General features: G+C 54.2%; 2 protein-coding genes across 6 annotated transcripts in view; one reads left to right on the top strand and one right to left on the bottom strand.

Moving 5' to 3' along the window:
- Nucleotides 1–13,805, top strand: part of MOCS1 (molybdenum cofactor synthesis 1) — a 37,950-nt gene extending 24,145 nt beyond the window's left edge. For 3 of the 5 annotated variants that reach the window (XM_032648400.1, XM_032648397.1, XM_032648399.1), the window contains exons 4-11: nt 2,326–2,490; nt 4,744–4,805; nt 5,114–5,225; nt 5,636–5,748; nt 6,250–6,360; nt 8,651–8,771; nt 9,259–9,306; nt 11,242–13,743. In XM_032648400.1, the coding sequence (XP_032504291.1) occupies nt 2,326–2,490; nt 4,744–4,805; nt 5,114–5,225; nt 5,636–5,748; nt 6,250–6,360; nt 8,651–8,771; nt 9,259–9,306; nt 11,242–12,002 (1,493 nt within the window). In that variant the 3' untranslated portion in view covers nt 12,003–13,743. Of the gene's footprint in view, nt 1–2,325; nt 2,491–4,743; nt 4,806–5,113; nt 5,226–5,635; nt 5,749–6,249; nt 6,361–8,650; nt 8,772–9,258; nt 9,322–11,241 lie in introns of all 5 variants that reach the window. The other 2 variants (XM_032648401.1, XM_032648398.1) reach the window with 2 other exon arrangements.
- DAAM2 (dishevelled associated activator of morphogenesis 2) overlaps nt 13,182–24,427 on the bottom strand; it is a 119,629-nt gene continuing 108,383 nt past the window's right edge. The window contains 6 exon segments of the mRNA XM_032648396.1: nt 13,182–16,102; nt 16,320–16,490; nt 17,569–17,700; nt 18,890–18,950; nt 19,887–19,994; nt 20,171–20,339. Coding sequence (XP_032504287.1) covers nt 15,881–16,102; nt 16,320–16,490; nt 17,569–17,700; nt 18,890–18,950; nt 19,887–19,994; nt 20,171–20,339 — 863 coding nt within the window. The 3' untranslated portion in view covers nt 13,182–15,880.

The raw sequence follows: 24,427 nt of genomic DNA, 5'->3' as shown, positions 1-24,427 counted from the left end.
CTTCCAGCTTTGTTCTCCTTTCTCAAGATTGCTTTGACTATTGAGAGTCTTCTATGGTTCCATACATATTTTAAGATTGTTTGTTCTATATCTGTGAAAAATGCCATTGGAATTTTGATAGGGATTGCATTGAATCTGGAGATTGCTTTGGGTAGTATGGGACATTTTAACAATATCAATTCTTCTAATCCATGAGCAGAGAATATCTTTCCATTTATCAATATTTGTGTTGTCTTCAATTTCTTTCATCAGCGTGTTATGGTTTTCAGTATACAAGTCTTTCACCTCCTTGGTTAAATTGATTGCTAGGTATTTTATTCTTTTTGATGCAATTGTAAGTTTTCTTAATTTCTGTTTCTGATAATTTGTTATTAGTGTATGAAAATGCAATGACTTTTTGCATATTAATTTTGTATCCTGCAACTGTACTGAATTTGTTGATTAGTTCTAATGGTTTTTTGGTGGAGTCTTTGGAGTTTTCTGTGTATAATATCATCTGCAAATAGTGACAGTTTTACCTCCTCCTTTCTGATTTGGATGCCTTTTATTTTTCTTTTCCATTTGCTGTGGCTTGGACTTCCAATACTATGTTGAATAAAAGTGACACAAGTGACCATCCTTCTCTTGTTCCTGATCTTAGAGGAAAAGCATGTAGCTTTTCACTGTTGTGTAAGATGTTAGCTGTGGGCTTGTCATATATGGCCTCTATTATGCTGAGGATCATTCCTTCTATACCCACTTTGTTGAGAGTTTTTAATCATGAACTGACGTTGAACTTTATAAAATGCTTTCTCTGGATCTATTGAGATGATCATGTGATTTTTATTCTTCAATTTGTTAATGTGGTGTATTACATTGATTGATTTGTGGATGTTGAGCCATCCTTGCATCCCTGGAATAGATCCCATTTGATCATGGTGTATGATCCTTTTAATGTGTTGTTGAATTTCATTTCCTAATAATATTTTCTTGAGGATTTTTGCATCTATGTTTATCTAACTCTGATTTTTGAAAGAGTCATCTTCTGTTATCTCTGTCCTTTCTTCTTCCTCTTTCACTCTTCTGTTGAGTTGGCCAAAAAGTTCATTTGGATTTTTCTGTAACATCTCACAAAAACCTGAATCTCCTCCCTCTTGCATCTCCCTCCCACCCTCCCTATCCCACCCCTCTAGGTGGTCACAAAGCACTGAGCTGATCTCCCTGTGCTATGCAGCTGCTTCCCACTAGCTATCTGTTTTACATTTGGTAGTATATATAAGTCCATGCCACTCTCTCACTTCATCCCAGCTTACCCTTCCCCCTCCCCATATCACAGCATTCTTTTAAAATGTTTGCTGATTCTTTTTTTTAATGTATATTTTTATTTTTATTTTTGGCTGCATTGGGTCTTTGTTGCTGCACGTGGGCTTTCTCCAGTTGTGGTACGTGGGCTTCCTATTGCAGTGGCTTCTGTTGTTGTGGAGCACAGGCTCTAGGGCGCGTGGGCTTCAGTAGTTGTGGCGTGAGGGCCCAGTAGTTGTGGCTCACGGGCTCTGGAGCGCAGGCTCAGTAGTTGTGGCGCACGGGCTTAGTGGCTCCGCAGTATGTGGGATCTTCCTGGACCAGGGCTCAAACCCGTGTCCCCTGCATTGGCAGGCAGATTCTTAACCACTGCACCACCAGGGAAGCCCATATTTACTGCTTCTTAGCTGTGTACTCATTTCAGTGTCCAAGGCCTCTGTTGGCCTGGCTGTCAGTGCTATATCTGTTTATGCTGGTTGCCCCTGAGTTTGTGGAGAAGGGAAGTGAAGTTCTTCTGGACTCCAGGGATCCCGTCTCCTGAGTATCTGCAGCTACTCAGGGCTGCCCCCACCCGCTTCAGCTCGCTTAAGTACTGTAGCCTTGGGGTAAAAGCTGCTGCCTTCCTCCTACTCACAGGCATGGGAGGGAGACCAACGTACCCAACTCATCCATATATAGCTCCCCAGACAGGCAACCTCCTTGACAGGCCCAGGGCCCCTCCTGCTTCTTGCCTAGGTGACTGCTAAGCTGGGTGCAGCTAGTTACCCTCACACTTTGTATAGAACCGTCTCCAGTGTGCACTTTGGGCTCCGGTCTCCTTGATCCATCAGATCCCGTCTGCACTCTAGCAAGGTGAGCGCTCGGTGTTTAACCTTTTGGTTGTTTCTTTTCTTATATTTCTTGTTCAGCTAAGCCTGGTTAATAGAGGTCCACAGAGAGCCCCTCTTCCATCCATCTTATCTGGCTCAGAGTTTCCCCTTCCAGCCCTTCTCCTGGCCTCACCAAGAGCAAGAAGGCTAATACCCCTTGCTGTTCTCTCTCCAGCACAGCTCCACCAGCTGGAAGGGCTGAGGACCATTGGCATCACCACCAACGGCATCAACCTAGCCCGGCTGCTGCCGCAGCTTCAGGAAGCTGGCCTCGGTACCATCAACATCAGCCTGGACACGCTGGTACCAGCCAAGTTTGAGTTCATCGTCCGCAGGAAAGGTGATCACATGGGGTTCACGGTGGACGGTGACCCTCCCAGGCCCTCGTAGCTGGGGAGCTGTGGCCGGTGCAGGGGGCCTGGTCTCCCTCTTGGTGTCTGGGCTATAGCTAAGCCTAGGCATTTACACCTCATCCCTCAGTCTTGCTAAAGGTCCCTTGTCTCTGTAGCCACACTCTTGGGGACATTTTGGGATCGGATGCTAATGAGCTGTGGTGACCAGCCTCCCCCTACCCTGTCCCCAGTTTGCCCAGGACTGAGAGGGTTTCAACAACACGGGACATTCCGTTTTAAAACCAAGACAGTCCCTGACAAACTGAGACAAGTTGGTTACCCTATAGTGAGCTCTGAGGAAATGTGGGGCAGCCTGGGGTGAAAGCAGCTAGCTGCCCTGGGGTTCCAGGGACAGGGCCAGCCCTGCCAGCTGAGGGTCCCCCAGCACCTAAGGATGCTCCCTGAGCCCATCCTGTTGTAAGCCTCTTCCTTCACCCCCTACAGCAAGCACACCCACAGCCTCCTCCTGCCAGGCTTCATCAGAGAGGGTGGCAGTGGAGAGCGGAGGGGCCTGAGCCCCGGGTCTCACTAGGCCAGCGCCCACCATCCGTGGGCCCCAGGTTGGGATGGCAGGTTCTGCACAGGCTCAGATGCCCTTTGATTTGGGGAGGGTGGTGCACTACTGAGACCTCTCTGGAGGATCAGAGAGATGCCGGGGAGACCCAGCTTTCCCTCTGCTTCTCTGGAAACAGCCTCCAGCTCTCAGCCCCACTCCTCTTTCCACCCTCCCCCAGCGTGTGACTTCCTGTTTATATTTGGCAGTGTGCTGAGGAAGTGCTGGCGGGGGGAGTGTCTTTGCCCTCTAAAGGCTGCTCCAGGTGCTGTGGAGGGGACAGACGCACAGGACACTGTCCTGCCTTACAGGCTACGAAGGGCCGAAAGGTGTGATGCCACGGAACCACCTTTGCTTGTCTTGTGCTGTCAGTTCAAGCATTGCAGAGCGGAAGAGAGAACTCTTTCTCTCTAGGGCTCTCTCCTCCAGCAGGGGGAGACTGGGAGGGCTTCAAGGAGGAGGCATTCATGCTGGCCCTTCAGGAGCTGGGTGGTCAGATCAAGGGAGCTTACTCTTAGGAGGAATGTCAGTCGAGAACCGCAGGGGCTCTGAGGTGGGAAAGTGGAAGGTATAACTGTGAGCTTTACCCAGAGAACCCCCAGCCCCACTTCCCCATGCCCCCTGCCTCCTTGACTCCTTCCTGGAATGAGGATCGGAGACAGTAGATCCTGATGCCAGATCTGCTTCCCATTCATATCCCTGTGTCCCCTGCCTCCTTTTGGAGGGAGAGGGCTTGACGGAAGAGAGACCTTATAGATTATCCTAACGGCATTTTGTATAAAAGCTGTACAGTCTTTCCTTTGCTGTCTCTTCCTGCCGTCTTACTCTGAAAATGCTGCAAGGAAACCGTGGAGGCTGGCTGGGGGTGGGGGAGGGGCCGGTATGCCGGAGGCGCTCACATGTTTGGATACAGGACTGAGCTGCGGTGGGGAGGAGAAGCCAGCCTGGGATCACATTTACTGCACTAACCACAGAGATAGGAGAGAGCCACGTGCACGGGAATCGCTCACCAGCCCTGGCCCAGCACCTACGCTTGGTAGGTGCTCGGTGAGAATATGAAGAGTGGGTGAACGGTCGGACTGGTGAAGAGCAGGCATTGGGAGGGAGTTGGGGGTCCTGCCTTCTGTGCGAGACCCCCAGCTGAGCCCTGCCTGTCTCTGGACCTCGGTTTCCTCATCTGGGCTATGAGGGGGTTCACCTAGATCAGGGTCCACACACTACAGCCCACCAGCCAACTCCAGCACCCTGCCTGGTTTGTTTTTCTTACAACCTTCGAGCCAAGAATGGATTTTGCAGATAACATTTGCAATGAATTTAATGATAGGGAACATTAACCATGAATACCAATTAAGCAACATATTATCCCTGCAAAAAGAATTCCACTCTTTCATTCTATTCCAGAGTGGTGTTACAAATATTATACTCAATTATTACCATATTCTGAATTTAGTCAATAAAATCTTTATGATGTATATCTACATACTATCCTCAATTTTGCCTCTTGGCCTCCAGAGCCTGAAATATTTACTCTCTGGTCCCCAGACTCGGCGGTCTCTGAGGTTCCTGTGGCTCTGGCGCTTTCTATGGGTGTGAGGATGTGGGGGAGAGGAAGGCAGTGCCTGGACCCTGTTCCTCTCCCTCCCCACAGGCTTCCGCAAGGTCATGGAGGGCATCCACAAGGCCATTGAGCTGGGCTACAGTCCTGTGAAGGTGAGGACTTCCTGGCCCCAAGACAGGCCCCAGCCCTGGCCAGTGCACCTGCGGTGTACCCCTCACCACTTCCTGGCCCGCTCCATCCAGCCCTGCCCCCCACTCCCCACAAGGGAGGGGAGAAAACCACTGACCCATGGAATCTTCCGACCCATGGAATCTTCCGACCCATGGAGAACTGGGGGATGGACACAAGGAACAGGACCCTGGGTGGAGAGCCTAGGCAGGTGTCAGATCCCCGACAAGGGTCATCCCTGGAAAAGAACGCAGTGGGGATAGCCCTTGTGGTCCCCTTATCCCTGGACCAGGTGAACTGTGTGGTGATGCGAGGCCTGAATGAGGACGAACTCCTGGACTTCGTGGCCTTGACCGAGGGCCTTCCCCTGGACGTGCGCTTCATAGAGTACATGCCCTTCGATGGTCAGTGCCGCAGGGCAGGGTGGGTGGGGGAAGAGGAGGCCGGGCCTGTCGGCAGAGCTGGACCAGAGCCCTGCTGAGAACACGACGGGGGGCTGTCGAGAACCCTGGGAAAGGCTGAGGAGGGCGGACAAGGTCTGGCTGCCCCTGTGGGTGCTGCTGGCCCCGATACCACTGTGTGTGTAGGAATTTCTCCAGGGATGGTGGGGAGGGGCCTGGGCAGGCACCGGGGCTGCGATGGGGGTCGGAGGCTTCTCAGAGTGGGCGTGGCTGTGATTCCATCCACCCATTTCAGGCACCTTGTGCCCTCCTGGCCTGGCGGCGGAGAACTGGTTCCTGGGCTGTGGGAGGGTGAACTTGAAGCCCCCGGGTCCCCGCATCATGTGACTGAGTAGCTCCCACCCCCAATACAGGCAACAAGTGGAACTTCAAGAAGATGGTCAGCTACAAGGAGATGCTGGACACCCTCAGGCAGCAGTGGCCGGAGCTGGAGAAGCTGCCGGAGGAGGAATCCAGCACAGCCAAGGTTGGCGGGAGGGCAGGGATGGGGCCAGGAGAAAGGTGGTGCTTCCACCCTAGGACGGGAGAGCTGGCAGGGGCTGCTTTGGGGGTGGAGTCAGTGGTGCAGGACAGTTCCTTTTAAGCAGGAAGTGTTCCGGGGCCATCATAGCAGCCTCCCTGCTCCACTGACGCAGAAGCAGGCCCGACGTGGGGCAGAGGTTAAGGAACTTGTTGTAGGATGCACTGGACTGAGTGGTGGAGCGGGTGCTTGTCTGGCTCTTCCACGTGGCTGTCCCTGGCCGTGCTGCCCTCAGGTTCCTGCATCTTTAGTAGCCTTTGTTTGGGGCAGGCCAGGTGCAGGCGGAGAGCTCATGGGCTTCATACTGGAGTCTTCTGTTGTCCGAGGGCCTTGGGGGCTGCTTTCTGCAGGGCTCCTGGGGAGAGGGCCGAGAGGCAAGGGCTCTGATGTCGGGGAGAGAGCTGGCACTCAGCTGCCTATCCCCTCCCCTCCACTGCTCACCCACAGGCCTTTAAAATCCCTGGCTTCCGAGGCCGAGTCAGCTTCATCACGTCCATGTCTGAGCATTTCTGTGGGACATGCAGCCGCTTACGAATCACAGCTGACGGGAACCTCAAGGTGAGCGTCCCCTTCCCCATGGGCACCCCTGTCCCCTCTGTGCTCTGTGTATGTCTTCCTACCCGTGCCCCCTGATTGGAGGTGAGGCTAGCAGGGTACACGGGGTGATGGTGAGATAGTGTCAGATATGGGAGGATCGTGGGAGCGGCAGATCAAGGTGAACTCGTGGCTTCCATGGAACCGTCACCCTGGTTCCTTTCTTCCTTGGGTAATGGTTGATCAGGAGCCACTCTCCAGGACTCAGTGCTGTGGGAGGGCTGGGCGGGGACCGATGTGCCCTTTGCCCCCAGCCCCCACCCTGGTTGGCCCCTCCCACCAGGCCAGGGGTTCATTCCTGAAACCAGCATCGGTTACTCATATCTGATATCTCGTCAGCTCATGCTGTGCGTTCAGGCCCGGGGACGGCGGGTGGAAGGGAGGCGCGGACATGCCCATCTTCTGTGAGGCCACAGAGACTCCCTGTGAGACCAAACAAAGAGCTCATGGGTGGCAGTACGGGATTCTTCATCAAATGAGGGGCCGGACAGGCCTCTGGTGGTGAACCTGGAGGGAGCGCACAGGGACCTCAGTGAGCCATGGAGACTGGGGGGGGGGGGGGGGGGGGGGGGGGTAGTGGTGGGGGGAGGATGGATGCGTTCATCCTGATTTGGCCAGGGCAGATTAAAGTCAGCTATGGGGAGACCACCTCGTGGAGGGCTTGAGTGACCCCATGCAAGGTGCAGAGTGTGTCCTGTTGACAGGAGGACTCTGGGCAGAGTTTTTATACAAGGTGGGGAGGCAGGATCCCCGATTCATGTTTTAGGAAGAATAACTCCCAGGTTGAATTTGGAAATAGACAGTTAAATGGCCACTTTGTGATGTTCCAGATATGTAAGAGTTAAGGTGAAGGTGGGATGGAAGAGTGAAAGAACTTGGAGCTGCAGGTGTGGGTGGAGAGAGAGGCTCCGGGCTGTCTGGCCAGCTCTGGGACTTGCTTGGGATCGGGGGCGAGGGTGCTGGTGGGTGGGTTTGGACCGTCAGGCTGGACACCCGATAGGAACTGTGCGGCAGGTTGTTATAAAGCGAGGGGGTCTTCTGGGCTGGAGGCACAGGACTGAGTGGACAGTCGGTGGTAACTGTGTCAGTCAGTCCCCTCCACCCTGCTGCGGGAAGTGGAGGGAGGATTCTAAGGAGAATGTGAGGAAGAGGCTGTTTATAGCGCAGGGTTAAGGGGGCCTGTAAGGGCACTGGATGAGCAGCAGCAAACTGCTGTCCCACCCCTGGGAGGAAGGGGCAGGGGAGGAGTTGGCGTCACTGGGCTCCCAGGAGAGCTGGAGCGGCCGCCTGGCTGGGGCTGTGGTTGTGGACGGAAGCACCACTGCCGAGAAGTGCCCGGCCGTTCTCTGCTCACCCTCTGACCTCCCATCAGCCAAACCCAGGTGGAAGCCAGCAGGAGGGGGGCTCTGGTTGCAGAAGAGGGCAGAGAGTGGGGGCTGGTGGGGAGCGAGGAAGGGGGACTGACCAGCACGGGGAAGTGGGTGTATCTTCTGCTTAGATCTCGTTCATATCTTCTCTGATGGTGTCTGCTTGTCACACGTGCTTCTGTGCCCACAGCTCCCTGCACAGGGCTGACACTTGGTAGGTGCTTTGTGGGGCTTCATGGGAGGAAGTAGGTGTCCCACCTTCTGGGACTGCCCCATCCACCCCGAGCCCCCCAGAGCTCCCAGCCTCTCCCAGAACCAGGGGAGCATTGAGTCAAGTTTGACCTCAGGCTGCCATCTCCACCAGCCTTCTGCTGTTCAGCCCCATGTCAGGGACCACAAACCGGAGCAGGGCCAGGCGGGCAGGGTCTGGGAGCAAAGGGACTGGAAGAGGATGGAGGGGAAATGGTTGTACATGCTGGGTCTGGAGGGGACTGCCAGGGCTCAGCTCCCACTGACTGGGGTCCGTTCCCATGCAACGAAGAGGCCTTTGCATGGAATGTCTCAGGAGAAGGTGTGGATCTAGATTTTGATGTGCTGTATCTTTCGGCAGTTATTTGGTATTTTTCAAGTACGCACCACGCGCTGAAGGAAACGTGACCGGAAGTCAGATGATGCAGGCCTTGGGGTGTCTGCTTTTGCCTCCTGCCCATCCAGCCCCTCCGACTCCTCCATCTAACACTTTCGGCCCCTCATTGCAGGAAGACCTGCTTTGAGTATGACCAGCCACGGGAGGCCCTCGTGCCCAGCCCAGGGGGGCTCCAAGGATGGGGGCCAAGGCTCAGGATGAGGGGGGCATGTTGGCCTCACCCGCAATGTGATCTCTCCAGGTCTGCCTCTTTGGGAACTCAGAGGTATCTCTACGGGATCACCTGCGGGCGGGGGCCTCTGAGGAGGAGCTGCTGTGCATCATTGGGGCTGCCGTGGGCAGGAAGAAGAGGCAGCATGCAGGTAAGGGGGCGGGGAGGCCAGGCTGGGTGGTGAGTGGGCCATTGTCAGCAGGAGGGAGGTCTGTAGTGAGCCAGTGGCACTCAGTGTGGTCCGTGCTCTCCGTCACTTCTGCTGGACCTCTAGACTTGGGGTGCGGTGATGCTTCTCCTTCCCAGGGGAAGAGCAGAGCCTGCACAGGACGGGGGGGCCCCACATTCTCTCGGGCTGTTTCATTGGGTGGTGGAGAAAGAGGGGTGTCATTGCCCCTCTCTCATCCCTGACAGGGAGGGCAGGGTCCTGGCATCCAAAAACTGTCATGGGCTCCATCATGGGCGACCTTGCAGTGTACGGCGGGGGTTTTTTGTCGGGCTGCGGTAGGTGAGTGCGTGTCCACGGGGCTGTCATACCTCTGTGTCCATCGTTCGTTTCAGTGAACTCTTTTCCCCGCCCTCTTTCTCTCCCCGCTTCCCTGCTCTCCTCTCCCCCACCCATCCTTCCCTCGCCCCAGGCATGTTCAGTATTTCCCAGATGAAGAACCGGCCCATGATCCTCATCGGTGGGTGACCCATCAGTACGTAACCACTCACCCTTGTCAGGGGGGGATCCCGTGGGGTGGGGCCCCTGCCGTAGGCGCCCCCCACCCTGATCCTGCACTTCATCCTGAGTTTCTCATCCTTCACCTTTTCCTACCCCTCCAAGCCTTTACTGTGGCTTTTCTTCCCTTCCCTGACTCCCTCTTACTGTACAGGCCACAGAAATCATCGTTCTGTCTCACCAGAAGTCGGGTCGGGGGGGTCCTCCAGGTTTATGATCGCTATGTTAGTTGTCCCCTGAAAATGGAGCTTCTGGGTACGACAGAGATCTTGTCCTCGGCTTTAGAATCTCCCAGCTTGGATACAGTCACAGGCGTCCCTTCCCTGCTGTCCTGTGGGTCAATTCACGTGCCTGTCCGGACCATTAGTGGCCCTTGGTCCTCGTGTCGTCACGCTTCTGTGTGGGCAGCGCTTAGGCAGCAAGCTAAGGGTGCTACTCAGCTTCCTAGGGAGGACACAGCCAGGATCTCAACTGCCTAATTCCTTAACTCCCGGGAACTTACGTGCCCAGAGCGCCTCTTATGTGCATAGGAGGCTTCAAACAGAAACACCTTCTTATTGAGCCTCATGTGGTCTCTAACCCTGGGGAACTAGCTGGTCCATGCGGAGCTGTGGGGATGCTGTTATCTCTCTGGTGCATGCCCAGGCTCGAGCAGGGGAGGCCTCGCCCCCTTGGCCACAGCCAGATCTGGGCCCCTGAATTGTGCCCTGAGCAAGAGAAAGCAGTGAGAACGACCAGGGGAAGGGATTCTTTTCCTTCAACATTTGGAGCAGAGTGAGCCCTGAGGCATGTGGGCTGGAATGGGCCAGAGACAGCCCACGGACCACACCAGCCACCCAGAGAAGGAAGGGCGGCTCACCACAGCATGCCATCGGAAAGAAAACTGTATCACCTCTCTTCTGCTGTCACCTCCACCATCCTCATCCTCTTGTGTTGGGCCTTGACCCATGCTGACACGCCTTGATGGCAAGGAGTGGGGGATGCCTTGATAGTTGCACCTCTGACACTGACGAGGTAGGGGGGCCAGAGCATGATGGAAAGCTAGAGCTTGGGAGGCCTAATTGCTTTAGAAGGAATAATAATACTCTCAAGGATACAGAGTAACTAAAGTGGTCTGATCTCTATAAAACCAAGAGTTGCCTAGAACAGGGCCTCTTAGACTTTCACGTACCTGTGAATCCCTTAGGGATCTTGTTATTTCGGATTCGGGAGGCCCGGGCTGCATCTCTTTTAACAGTCCTCACATGGTGCTGGCGCTGGCAGTCCCTGGACCACCCTTTGAGTAACAAGAGCCTACAAGGTCCCCGAGGCCCCTGGGACCATTCAAATCATCCTGTTGCTTTGTGTATGCTTCTGATCTGCTTGAGATGTTGTTTAAATAGATTAAATATTTAACCTTAGTATGTTGTCTATAAACTATATGATTTCTGTTAGCCCTTCCCGGAGAATGTGAAGATGAGAGTAACTAATTGGTAATTCAGGCTGAGGCCTCGCTATCGTTTTAAGAAAATGAAGGGACAGAGCAGTCATCTGATCGAGGCTTCAGTCTTCAGACCTTAGGTGTTTCTTAAGAGAACTCAGGCAAAAGGAAAGTTGTGAGGAGGGGAGCCCAGGTGGGGGCACCCACAGACCCCACTGCAGGGCAGGCAGAGCCTGCGTGCGGGACCCTGCCCCTGCGTACCTCCTGGAGAGGAGGGCTGCACGTGTTTATTCCGGGGGCCCCTCTCTGTGTATCATCGCTTTTCTCTCTCTCCTTGCTGTGCTCTTTGCCCCTCATTCCCCTTTCCCCAGTGTGAACGGGAGAACTCGGGGTTTGGTGGGGAGAGGCTTGGGGAGGGAGGTGGCCAAAGACCTACCTTTTGGACTGAGCCTTTCTTCTCTTTCCTTTTCCTTCCAGAGTTACTTTTGATGTGCCAAGATTCCTCACCAGCCATTCCAAGCATCTCCTTCAGGGACTCCCTCCATGTTCAGGGTCTGAGACACAGAGTGAGTTTCTCCAGCCAGATGGTGACTTTGTGGAAAGGGGGCTGGCTCCCCCAGATCCCTCTCCTCGCCCAGCGGTGGCTGGCATCTGGTCTCCCTCAGAGACGTTACGGTTCCCACCTCGACTCAGATGCCAACCCAAAGTGCCTTAGCCCAGAGCCCCGGGCTCCTGCCACCCCGTCAGGACCTCTGCCCACCTCAGACCAACTGACCCACGTGGACAGGGAAGGACAGGCGGCTATGGTAGACGTGGGTGGGAAGCCAGACACAGAGCGGGTGGCCGTGGCCTCAGCCGTGGTCCTTCTGGGGCCTGTGGCCTACAAGCTCGTCCAGGAGAACCAGCTAAAGAAGGGAGACGCCCTGGTGGTGGCCCAGCTGGCAGGCGTCCAGGCGGCCAAGCTGACCAGCCAGCTGATCCCCCTGTGCCACCACGTGGCCCTGAGCCACGTCCAGGTGCAGCTGGAGCTGGACAGCACGCGCCACGCCGTGGTGGTCCAGGCGTCTTGCCGGGCTCGGGGCCCCACTGGGGTGGAGATGGAGGCCCTGACCTCCGCTGCTGTGGCCGCCCTCGCCCTGTATGACATGTGCAAGGCTGTCAGCAGGGACATCGTGTTGGCGGAGATCAAGCTCGTCAGCAAGACCGGGGGTCAGCGGGGGGACTTCCATCGGACGTAGAGCTCCCGCCCCCTCTCACCCCTGGCCCAGCGAGGTCAAGAGATGGGATGCGATTTCAGCCAAGGGAAAGATGTCAAGTTCCTTTCACCCTGCCACCAGTTACCTTCAACCGGTAGGAACCCCAGGTCAGCCCACCCCTCTACTGCTCGATGACCTACACTGACCTGCGAGGTTTCCTTTCTTCCGAGAGGAAACCAGCAGGCCCGTCAGCCTTCCTGGACCCTAACTAAGGTCGTGGGAGGGGGCTTGCCACAGCAAGCAAGGCTAGATAACCCCCAAATCACACTGAGTGACTTGTGGACTCTCTCCGACGGTTGAGCCCATAACCTCCCCTTCTCTCTTGGGTTTTCTCTTCTGCTTCCTTCCCCGGGAGGGAACCAGGGGCTCCCAAGCAGGGGCCTCGTGGGCCACAGCCCTGAGGCCTCCTGACCAAGCACACCTCCCACACCTGCCCCGTGCACGGCCTTTCCACCTGCACCCCTTCGTCCCTGGGACACACCAGGGGAGGAGGAGCGATGGAGCTTGCCTTCACCCACACGGTGCACCAAATAAAGCCGTGATGCCCATTTTGGGGATGCAAGAATGAGGACTGTGTCTGTGCCGAGGGCACCGAGCCGCCGTGATGGCAGGCCCATCCCTCAACCCAACGCCTCCTGGGGAAAGAGGAGCAGGAGAGACGCTGGCAAAGCAAAGGGGCATGTTCTCCGTGCACCCCGCCTTCCCTGGGGGAGAGATGCTCCAGAGATGCAGCATCTCCAGTAGCACTGTCAGGTAGGGGTGTCTGAAGCCCATCCCGTCGCCAGCCGGTAGAGGTCACAGGGTGCAATTAGAGGCTCCCAGTTTTCACATCCCCAAACGCTGGACGCGCTTGCTGGGTTCTCTCGGTGTGGGTAGGTGCCCGCTCCCCCGGCCCCGCACCCAGGTGTGCTGGCAAATGCCTAACAACTAGCTCTTGGAAAAGAAAGAAACGCCAATTTCCATGGTCTTAAGTCCCCCCACCTTGGCCGATTTCAAGCCACCGTACGACATGAACTGGCCTGCGGAATTCCTGAGGATGTCACAGTCGGGGCTCGCAGAGCGGGTAGGGTCTGCTTCCAACACGCCATGGGCTGTGCCGCTCCCCAGCGCGCCTCACGTCCCAGCGTGGGAAGAAGGCACAAGATTTCAAGGCAGGTTAGGTCGGGGTGGCACGGATTTAATATTTTTTAGTATTACAATATATTCTTATAAAAAAGGTGCAGGCGAAAAGGACGCTGCAGATTTTGTACATTAGCCTCATTTGTCATCTGAAACAGCTGGTGAGAACAGCCTTGGCGTGGAGGTGGTAGAGGTGGGGGGCGGGGATGGTCACGGCTCCCCCAGAGCGTGGAAAGGGAATAGGGTTGGGGAAGAGCCTGGACCAGACCCTTCCCCATCTACCCGGAGAATTTTCTCCTCCCGCCGCCCTAAACACGCCTCACAGGTGTTGCTGCTGAGAAGGGGACAGGTTGCGTCAGATTAACTGAATTTTACATTGTACACAAAATTAGCTGGAGAAATGAACCCAAAGGTGGCAGGAAGGGCACCTGGGAACGACCAAGGAACAAATACAACAGGCGTCAACGTTTAGCACATCAAGGACCAACTCAGCTGTCTCCAAGGCACCAGCACTTCTTGCTGAGTCAGCCGTGATGGTCTGTGGTCCAAGGCACTGTTGGCGATCTGGCTACAGTGGCGTCTGGTGTCAGAGCCACTGGCCAGATCTAGAAAAATAATAAATAGAGAAAGCAAAATCTTTAGAGGTGAGAAGCCTGAGCCCTGGAATAATCAATATACGTGTCCTCTGTAAACAGTTAAACCGAACTGTGCTTTTCTGTAGATCCAACGTGTCTCGAACGTCTTCCATATTCCTTCTTCCCTGGTGCATATCCAGCCTTCCACGGTGGGTGGGAATGCCGGGGTTTGGGCAGGCTTGTTGGCTAGACATGGAGCCCTCCCTATTCCCGGTCCCAGTGGGTGAGGTGGACCTCGGCCCGGCCAGTCTGGGGGAGGACCCTGCGAGGTCCCACCACAACCTTCCCGTTGTCCCAATGCCGGCTTCTTCCAGCGGGGGCTTTGTGGGTATCACACAGCTCTGCGGCTACTCTTCCTGGTAAGCCTTCACCTTACCCTCACCTGGACTCCAGGATGGCTGCTTCACACCGGTCCCCACCAGGCTTACACTTGCTCAATCCCTCCCCCTTGAACCAACACCCATGTTGGGCTCAGCAACCCTGTGTTTCTTCCCCTGCAGCTACTACGCTCCCACCCCCAGAAAAGATAGATAGGCAGCTGAAGAGTGGGCCCAGCCCACCAGTCTGTCCACTGGCAATAACCCTGAGCTGGAGGAGGGGTCAGAAGGTGAGAAACATAAAAGGGAAGGGCAGGAGGATAGAAGGGCAGGGAGCCTGTTGATGTGGGGTTGTAGGGAGGGTCAGGCAGGTCTCACAGATACAGAGGATGAGGGGTTAACTCTGGGGGGTTGGAAATGTATTAAAAATGAGCCTTGATGGAGTTCAGCTCACCTCTGTCCTTTTAGAAAATTTGTGTAGATACCAGCCATCATCCTGCCCCACAAGGACAGCTCCTGGTGGACAGAATGAAGGTGAGAATGGACAGGAGAACCAGAATGAAAGTCGGCTGAACCAAGTCGGGTCCCAGAGCTGGGCGGGGGGGGGGGGTGGGGGGGTGGGACCCCCTCAGCTTTCCACCCCTGCCTGCTCTGGGCCCGCCCCACCCCCCCATCTGAATACCCCTGAGGCGGTCCCCTTACTCCCTTAGAGGTGGCACGTAACTGCAGAGGGCAGCTCTTGCCCTTGGAGCCCTCGGAACCGATGCCCCAGGGCCAACCTCAGCCAGACGAATGCAGTTGGAAGTGTCTCCTGCAGGCTGGACAGAGCAGGAGGTCACTGTGCCTACTGCTCAGCGGCAGGTGTCAGACGAGTACGGGGTCCGAGTAACGTTCAGTGGTAACCTAGGCGCTCTGGGTGGATCTGGCCCTCTGGAACCCCTAGCCAACGTGTGAGGGCACTGTCTCGCTTCAAGACAATGGTCAGGTTGTACAGGGTGGGGAAGGACAGTTTCATTCCAGGGTCCCTGTGCCCAACGTACGAGGTGTGGTGACGAATGGGGTCTTCTTTCTTGAACCCCTTCCCTTACCAGATCCATCAAGTACCTGATAGCCCTAGTCGTGGGAACCCAAAGGTGAGTTTCCCGGGATTCTGGATTAGTATAGGATGGAGATGGCAGGAGGGAAGGGAGAGAGACTTAAGACATGCAAGAGAGGGGCCAGAGGGCTCGTGATGTAGGAAACAGGCACTGTCACCCTGTCCTGATGACTTGGTCCCTGCATCGTCCTCCCAGCACCTTTTTTTTTTCCTGGAACACATCTAGCTAGCATATGTCACGCCTCCTCCTTTCGATAGGAAACTTCGCTCCAGATCAACGTTCCATTAAACCTACTCTTGAGAGATGGGAGCCTGGATGCCCCCGCCCGTTACTCCCCACGGCACGTGAAATCTAGACAAGGTCCGTGGACCTCTCTCCAGGCTAGATATGCCAACATTTGGGTGTCGATGCTGGGGGTCAGGGAGCAGGGCCGGCCAGGGCTGGCCAAGTCCGCCTCAGAGAGTGACCCCTGGGGCCAGGGTGCAGGAAGAATAATGGGAAGAGGAGCTGAGGGGAGACCCTTCAGGTGGGGAGACACCGGGTCCTGCCACGCAGCCCCGCCCCCCAGGACCCAGCCCAGGGCTCTAAATCCAGCACCGAATTGTGTAAGTATCACTAGCACGGCCTCCTCCACTCCGGCGCCCTGGGCCCATCCCTGTCTCCCAGCCTCCCGCTGCGGCCAGTCCCCCAGGTTAATAATTTAGCCTGTTTATGGCCCGCTCCCGGGTGGCTTCCAGGGCCTGGCTCCCTGATCGCTTGCGGCTGCGTTTGAGTTTGCACAAGTCCTTGTCGAAAACTTCGCCCGAGCGCAGGGCTGACACCAGGTCATCAAACTCGCCGCCCTCGTCCAGCGCGCTGCCCGCGTGTACCTTCCGCTGGCGCTGCCACCGCTCCCGCTCTCGCTGCTCCTTCAGCTGGAGGGGCGAGGAGGGCGGGTGAGAGGCCGCGGCCCAGCACATCCACCGCGGTCCAGGCCACGGACACCTGCCCTCCTTCACGGGTTGACGCCTGGGCTGGGTCTACCAACTGGCCCCACTTTCCTCCTTGCTAGGGCACCCTGAGCCTCCCGCCGCCCACGCGCTCTCCACTCCCTCAGCCTTGCTCAGGCCCAGGCCCCAGCTGCACCCTCACCATGGCCTCCATGCGCGCCCGTCGTTCCTCCTCCTCCTTCCTTCTCCGCATGGCCTCCAGGTCCTGCCGGGCCTCCGAGAAGGCCTGCAGGAAGGTGTCGAAGATGCCGAAGAATTCATCCGGCTGCATCTTGCTGTCCTGCTCCCCAAAGTGCATCAGGGCCTTGGAGAACTGTTGAAGAGAAGGGTTGGTGGAGAGTCCCCCCCCCAAGCCTGGTGGGCAGTTGAATTCCAGCCAGAGCAGAGCTCATCCAGGTGGGGGGACTTGGGGGGGGGCAGGGCTAGAGAGGGGAGCCCCCCCCACACGTCATCAGGGTAAGGACGAGGCTGAAGGAAGGAAAGGCTTGAGGCCGACACGTGGGGAGGTGGGAGACCCAGGCTGGCTGACAGAGGCTGCCCAGAGTGACCTCTGGGTCTGTTAGGGTGTAGGTACAGGACCAGGAGCTGCAGACCTTGGGAAGCACTTCCTAAGGTCAGGACCACAAGGATGTCAGATCATCTAGTTATCGGGCTACTTATTTAACCCCTCTGTGCCTCAGTTTCTTCATCTGTAAGATGGGGATGATAATAGGACCTACTTTATAGTGTTGGGGGTGGGGTTAAATGAGTTACTGATGCAGAGTGCTAGCTACATACCTGGCCCTGTTACTGAGAACTACCATCTCTGATTCAACCTACTGAAAACCCTCTAAGAAAGCCCTCACTACTCTAAGTGTGCTCCCTGGACCAGCGGCATGGGTGTTTCCCGGGAGCTGGTTCGAAGGACTGAATCTCAGGCCCCACCCCCGACCTCCCGAATGAGGACCCACATCTCAATAAGACTCCCACAGTTGGGGTCCAGAGGCATGTCAGAGTGCAAAGCAGGAAGAGGCAGAGCAAAGCTAGGCTCCGGAGTCAGGCTTCTAACCCAGCTATGTGTGTCACAGCGGGGCAACCCTGGGCAAGTTGCTTAACGTCTGTGGATCTCAGTGCACGTATCTGTGGAATGGGATAAGAGCCTTTCAACAAACCCAGAAGGTAGGCGGTGAGACAGAGGATGGAAAACACTTCATGGGGCGCCTGACATCTGGTCAAGGGACTGTGAACTTTGCAACAGCGTTGCTGTCGCTTTTCTTGTAGGAGTGAGGAAACCCTTTCTCCTCAAAGCTCTGTGCCTCTGGGTGTGTCCCTTCTGGGCCACCTGTGGTAGGACCCGTGAAGAAAGAGAGGGGTGGGGGTGGGGTCAGCCTGGGGGCTTGGGGCGCCCTTACCTTGGCCCTGGCTTCATTGAGCTGGTCCTCCAGCTCTGAGAAGCTGAAGCTGGAGACCGTGATGAAGTCGCTCATGACCGGGACAAACCTGTCCTTCGGATCCCACGCCTGGCGTTTCTGATATTCCAGCTCCTGAGGAGGGAGAGCAGTGCCAGGACGAGAGTCAGGAGTGCTGGGACTCACCACATCCTCCACCCTCCTTGCCAATCGCAGGACACTGAGCCTGCCTTTGGAAGAGGGAATACCCTGGGTCTCAAATTCTAAGGGTGGCAAAGATTGTGAGGTATCAACCAGTCCCCCCTGCCTCTATGCTTCCCTCGTCCCCGCTGCCGTATTTCTTTCTCTAGATCCTGCTACCCAAAGCATGGTCTGGGACCAGCAGCGTGAAATTTTAAGAAGCAGGCTCTCAGGCCCCACTCAGAATTAGAACCTGCATTTTAACAAGAACCTTGGGTGATCTGTGTGCCGATTAAAGCGTGAGATGCATTTCCAAATCTCCCAGTTGATGCGATGCTGCTGGTTCATGGACCACAGACCACATTTTGGGTAGCACTTTAAAGGGCTATAAATTAGAAAGCAGCCCCCTGCCCCGTCCCCCCACTGCCATAATGGCAACAAAAGGTTCCTTCTCACACTCCTTTCTCTAAGCCCATTATCCCCTTAGCCGCCTCCCCACATACGCCCAGTGAAGATGAGAAGGCTCTCTAGTTCCTAGATCGGAACAAAGGAGTGGGCCGCCTCCACACCGGGCTAGAGACAGTATCATCTGAGAAGCCCTTAGATCAGGAATAGTAGAGATCTGGGTCGCCAGCAAAAAAAAAAAAAAAAAGTATAGCCCCTGGGTCCTCTACTGGCCCAGGCAGGAGGTGAAGAGACATAAGGAAAGAACTTCTGGGGACAGTGGTCCCCAGTGTCACTCTAGGTGTTACCGGCCCTAAGTCAGCTTCCAAGGCATGGAGATCCTCTGTCCCATCGATTTGAATCAATCTTAAACGTGGCAGGTTTCTCATTCACTCCCCTCCACTGTACAGTGACAGGCTACAGTCTCCGAGGGGTGTCCCCTCTTCAGGAGTCTAAATTGAAGCCTTGGGTAATTCAGTTATCCTTTCCTGAGCACTCATCTATGCTACAGGCTGTACCTGCTGTGCCAGCTGTTCTGTCGCCCCAGCCAGGAGCTTTGGGTCACAGAGATGCATCAGACAGGGTCTGCCTCTGGGGTGGGGGTGGGGGAGTCCACCCTCTGGCCCAGTGACAGGCAGCAAACACAGGCAGCATGGGCAGCATCCCCTCAAACCCAGGCAGGCATAGATGATGTACTCACCACCTCGACTGCTCTGAGGCCCCTCCTGAGGTTGCCCACCTCCTTCTCCAGCTCTGCCAGGCTATGGGGGGCAGGGGGACACAGAGGGAGGGAGAGGAGCTGGGGTTAGTACAAGGCAGGGCAAACCCCAATGGCTTTGGGAGTCAGTGCACCCGGGTTCCAGCGCTGCTTTGACTATTAACATGTTGCCCTGGCAAATCACCTCCCCTCTGTGCTCTGTCTGTGCTTCTATAAAATGACGGGTGAAACTTATGTCCTATAGATCCTTCTAGACCGGAAATGTCATGCTGCATATTGGAAGGTTTCCAACACATGGCCTCTGGCTTGGATTTATTTTTATTACCATCAGGTAATGCTCATAAGCTCTTAACATGGTACCTTGCATGCAGCATACCTTTGATGTGTATTAGCTATTTATCTCTGCGTTTCTGCTTCTATCGGAGATGCTTCTATCAGCCTATATACGTTCAGGTCTGACTTCTCGCCTGTAGCAGATACCCCTGGAGCCCGCCACCCCACCCCCACCATCTCCTTGGACCTTCCGTTGTAGTGGACAGCCCTGACCTCCAACCACTGAGCGCTTTTTCTGCGGGCCAGGGCATTACTGCCCACCCCCAGCCAGTGAGTGACAGGAGATGGTAGATGATGCCCATCTTACCCCTTGTGGGGATAATGGAGCGAGTGTCCTACACTGTCTCCCACACTCTGCAGAGGCAGGATTAAGCTCTGATCGCCTGCAGTGGTTAAGTGGCTTCACAACAACCCCATTGCCGGCATTCTCCCCATCCCTGTTGCAACTCCCCACTCCCGCTTTGTTTCCTGAGAGAATCTCTGAAATGAGGATTTGAGAGCAAAGAGTGTCTTTCATCGGGTTCTCCCAGAGCAGAGCCCGGGATGCTGTTCATTCTGAGCCAGCTCAGAGCAGCCCCGAAGGAGGAAGTTGAGATGAGAGAGGGCGGGATCACAGGGAGAAGGCAGCCTCCAGAGGACCCCTTACTTGACTTTGGCGGCTTCTGGAAGGTGCTGCAGCTCAGAGGGCATATTCAGGATGTCGGGGAAATGCTTCTCCAGGATCATGATCAGATAATGGAGCAGAGAGATGTTTCTGTGGGTGAAAGTCGGGTCAGGGGTACGGGGCCAAGGGCATTGGGAATGAGGGTCCGGCGGACACCAGGGTGAGGTGTTAAGGGGAAGTTGTGGCATATTTTGGGAGGGTGACGGGGAGGAGGGGAGAGGCCAGGGTGGGGTGAGACGGAGGCTCCAGAAGCCGGCAGGTCGCACCTGTCGATGCTGGACTTGGTGTCGGCGATCTTGTTGAGGCTGGCCACCCGGAACCCGTAGGCGCTCCCACGCTGCCCTTTGTTCATGAAGTTGCCGATGGCCAGGACGACCTCTAGCATCTGCGCTAGACGCTTGCTGCGGATCAGCTCCCGGGAGGCCAGCAGGATGGCTGGGGGAGGAGGGACAGGTGAGAGCCCCACATACACCAGGCCCTTGAACCCTAGGACGATGCCACCACAAAGTCCAGAAAAGGCGCCGTTAAGTGTCAGCTTCAGAGGGGCAGAGGCTATGCCCACAGCCCGGCAGAAGATCTTCTCCACGTATACCTGCCTCCGGGGGAAGCAAACTCGCCAAAAGCCAATTCACCAAATAACCCTTTCTCAAAATGTGCCAACTCTTCCTAAGACCATGTTGGAGAATGTATCATCTTTCCTTGCATATATTTAGACTCTTAACATATTCTTTCTGTGGATATATGCAAGAATATAATACTTTGGGCTTCCCTGGTGGCACAGCGGTTGAGAATCCACCTGCCAATACAGGGGACACGGGTTCGAGCCCTGGTCCGGGAACATCCCACATGCCGCAGAGCAACTAAGCCCGTGCACCGCAACGACTGAGCCTGCACTCTAGAGCCCGCAAGCCACACCTACTGAGCCTGTGTGCCACAACTACTGGAGCCTATGTGCCTAGAGCCCATGTTCCGCAACAAGAGAAGCCACTGCAGTGAGAAGCCCTCGCTCGCCGCAACTAGAGAAAGCCCGCACACAGCAACGAAGACCCACGCAGACAAAAATAAATTTATTTAAAAAAAATATATATATATATAATACTTTTACTTTTCTAAACCTAGTGATTAAAATTTTTAACTTCAGCATTTTACATACTATGGGACTGTTTCTGCCTCTTTTGAAGTGCTGAATTTTGTTGATCTTTTTGGAAAGAAAAACATCCCTGTCAATTAAATTATAACATCATCAATTGCAGTATTTTCATATTTTTGTTTTATAAGATAATGGTGTGCTTTGCAGTTGATGGTGTCTTAGATTTGATTAAATAGGTTACTAGACAGCCTATTGAATATCATTTAAAAGAATTTTCCAACCTTTAGGCATTTAAAAATTTCCCTCCAATTCCTTAAATGATACCTTTCTTGGAAATACAAACTAAGACTAACAGTAACCAAAACTTCAGTATTTCATTCTGATGTGGGTACTCTGGCCCTTCCTCAGTTATTCTGTATTTAATGGTGGATGTGCAGAATTAGGATACAAAACCTACACTGAAAATTTGGCTGCCAGTTATAGAATATGATTTTGGATTATTAAATGTGGTGCTGAGAAGATCAAACCATTGTATTATGATCTTTGGCTTCTGCCAAATTGAACGTTCCTTAAGATGCTGCCATGAAGATTAAATGCAAACCATTTGACTAAAAGTTTGCAAAACTCTTCAAAAGCAGTTAAAGTAACTGTAAAAAAAAAAGCTGTAAAAAAATGAGTAAGAGGGCTTCCCTGGTGGCGCAGTGGTTGGGGGTCCGCCTGCCGATACAGGGGACGCGGGTTCGTGCCCCGGTCCGGGAGGATCCCACATGCCGCGGAGCGGCTGGGCCCGTGAGCCATGGCCGCTGGGCCCGTGCGTCCGGAGCCTGTGCTCCGCAACAGGAGAGGCCACAACAGTGAGAGGCCCACATACCACAAAAAAAAAAAAAAAAAAAATGAGTAAAAGGTAAGGTTGGTCAGTGGCTTCTCAACTGAAACATCTGCCTATTCTGTGACCTAACAGTGGCAATACTCTTGATGAATAATTGAATGGTTTCTAGTTTGTGTTTTTAAAAAATTCCATCTAGATTGGTTAAGTAAATTATGGTATATTCATACAATGGAATAAAACGCAGCACTGAAAATAAATAACCCACCGCTCCCTGTAATAACAGGGATAACTTACAACATAATGCTGAACAAAAGACCAGCATAAAATTATTTGTACTATGTTATTCCATTTACAGAAAGTTCAAGATAGACAAACCTTCAGAGGATTTGGAGGAAGTAATGTTTGAGAGGGGGACATGAAGAAGGGCTCTGGGGGACTGGAAACATTCCATTTCTTGACCCGCCTGCTGATCACACAGGTGCATTCACTTTCCGATGATTCATCTATTAGGACTCTTAGGATCTGTGTACTTTTCTAGGTGCATATTTCAATAACAAGTTTTTTGTTTTTTTTTTTAAGTAAACTACTTCAGAGTTTCCGGTTGGGATAGTTTTTCTAAGGCTGATAGGCTGCTATTTGGAAAATCTGCAGAGGAATCCTAAAAATGCTAAAATGTTGGCAAAAACAGAAACTGACAAGAGTTCAAAGGGAATCAGTGTAAATGGGAAAACTCCCATAATGCAATGCGGACATTTTAGATATAGTCATAATATATTCATGAATATATTCGTAAGAATGTTTACATGTGAAGCCGTATTCATCCTGACTGTACTCAGGGCATATGTCCATAATGAGCACCGGTAAATTTGGTCTATTCAGCAATGAACATATTCATAGAATATATTCAAGAATATGTTCATGGATATATTCATAGAAGAATTGGTAAATTTGTCAGATTTGATGAATTGGCTTTCGGCAAATTGACCCAGAGGCCCTGCCTGGGGAGGGAGGGATGCTGGGGACAGGGGTCAACAGCTCATCAACCAGTTGGGATAGGCCAAATCTTAGCTCTTCCAGGAATATTTCCTGGGAGAACCGGAGGGAGGAGCATGGACCCCAACCCCTGCACGATCCTCACCTCTCTGCCCCCAGTCAAGCCCACTGACCTGATTCTGTCAAATACCACTTCAGCCACCTGCTCCCAAGTCTGGGACAGAAGAGACCTCCAGACCATTCTAGAACGGTAGCCATGGCGATAGCAGAGCGACCTTCCTCAGCAGGCTTTGCCATCCCAAACGCGTCTCACTCTGCTTAGCTCGATATTAAAGGGAAGCTCTTTGCTGAGCATGCACTGATGACCTCTTAGGGAGAGTTTAGGAGTGAGCTCCTAGGAGCAGGAAATTATCTGAGCCAAAATCTACCTGGCGGCTAAACTGCTCTGGTTCCACAGATCCAAATGACAGGCGATTGCTCACTTTTGCTTCACTGACCCAAGAGACACAAATAGTTGAACACATGCCTTGGGCTGAACCCCTTTATCTGTGCCTCACGCCCCCAAGGCAGTCAGCAGCAGGACTCACCCGTCACCAGGGAAGGAGGTGCCTTCAGACCTGCAGAGTCACTGATGAACCCTTTCCTTCCCCCTCAGACCCGTTATCTACGATCACACAGCCTGCGGACCCCTTGTTGCGTGCATGCACGTGCGTGGGTGTGCGTGTGTCCGTCCAGATTACAGAAAACGTCTGCCTCTAACCCTGCCACGCTCCACCTTACCCAGGGAATCCTCCTGAAGCAGCTCATCAAACTCCAGGAAGGACCATTCTCTGGCCTGGGCCTCCCAGGGAGTGCAGGCAGCTTGGTGTCCAGCAGAGGGGGCCCATGCTCTGCTCTGCCCCCAGCCTGCCCCCCAGCATCCTGGACACTGGCTCTCCCATTCCAATCTGCTGATCCTGTTCTCACCGCAGATGAGCCTCACAGCCTCTCCTGCTTCTTCCCTCTGGGGTCCTCACGGCTGCCCACCCTCCTGACCACCTGCCTTTCTCCCCAGCTCCCTGTGCCTCTGTCCTCTGCCATCCCCAGGCAGTTCCAGGGACATGCCCTCTGGGAAGTACTACAGGACAAGAGGGAAGGGATGGATTCTGAAGAACGACATCTGCGTTCCTATCCTGGCTCCACCACCTACCAGCAACACAGCCTTGGGCCACTAACATAGCCTCATCTTAGAGATGAGTGAATGGCCCCCGTAGCGTTGCGAGGACCAAATGAGACCATCCACGTGGAGTGTTCCACACAGTACTTGGCATGTGGTTCTCGTTTAATTACAAAGTTCTCACCTGAAAAAGGTGGGAGGGGTTCCCCACCCCAGCAAATCAGATACCTCTGGGGTCCCGCTGCCCAATTTCCTACTTCCTTAGTAGCTCACACTTAAAAGAACGTGTCCAAGGTCTTCTCTGCACCTAGGACCTCTCAAGCGGAGCAATCTGTGCCAAGAAGTGTTCTAGGTGCTTAAAGTCATCGTCATTTTTTCAGCATTTCTGTTCCAGGCTGGGGCCGATGTCAACAGACTCCCCGCCTTGGAAAGCCTGCACGCTGAGGCACGGAGAA

The sequence above is a fragment of the Phocoena sinus genome, chromosome 11 (assembly GCF_008692025.1).
Source record: "Phocoena sinus isolate mPhoSin1 chromosome 11, mPhoSin1.pri, whole genome shotgun sequence".
NCBI lineage: Eukaryota > Metazoa > Chordata > Mammalia > Artiodactyla > Phocoenidae > Phocoena > Phocoena sinus.
The sequence above is the reverse complement of the archived record's forward strand: the minus strand, read 5'-3'. Positions and strand labels throughout refer to the sequence as shown.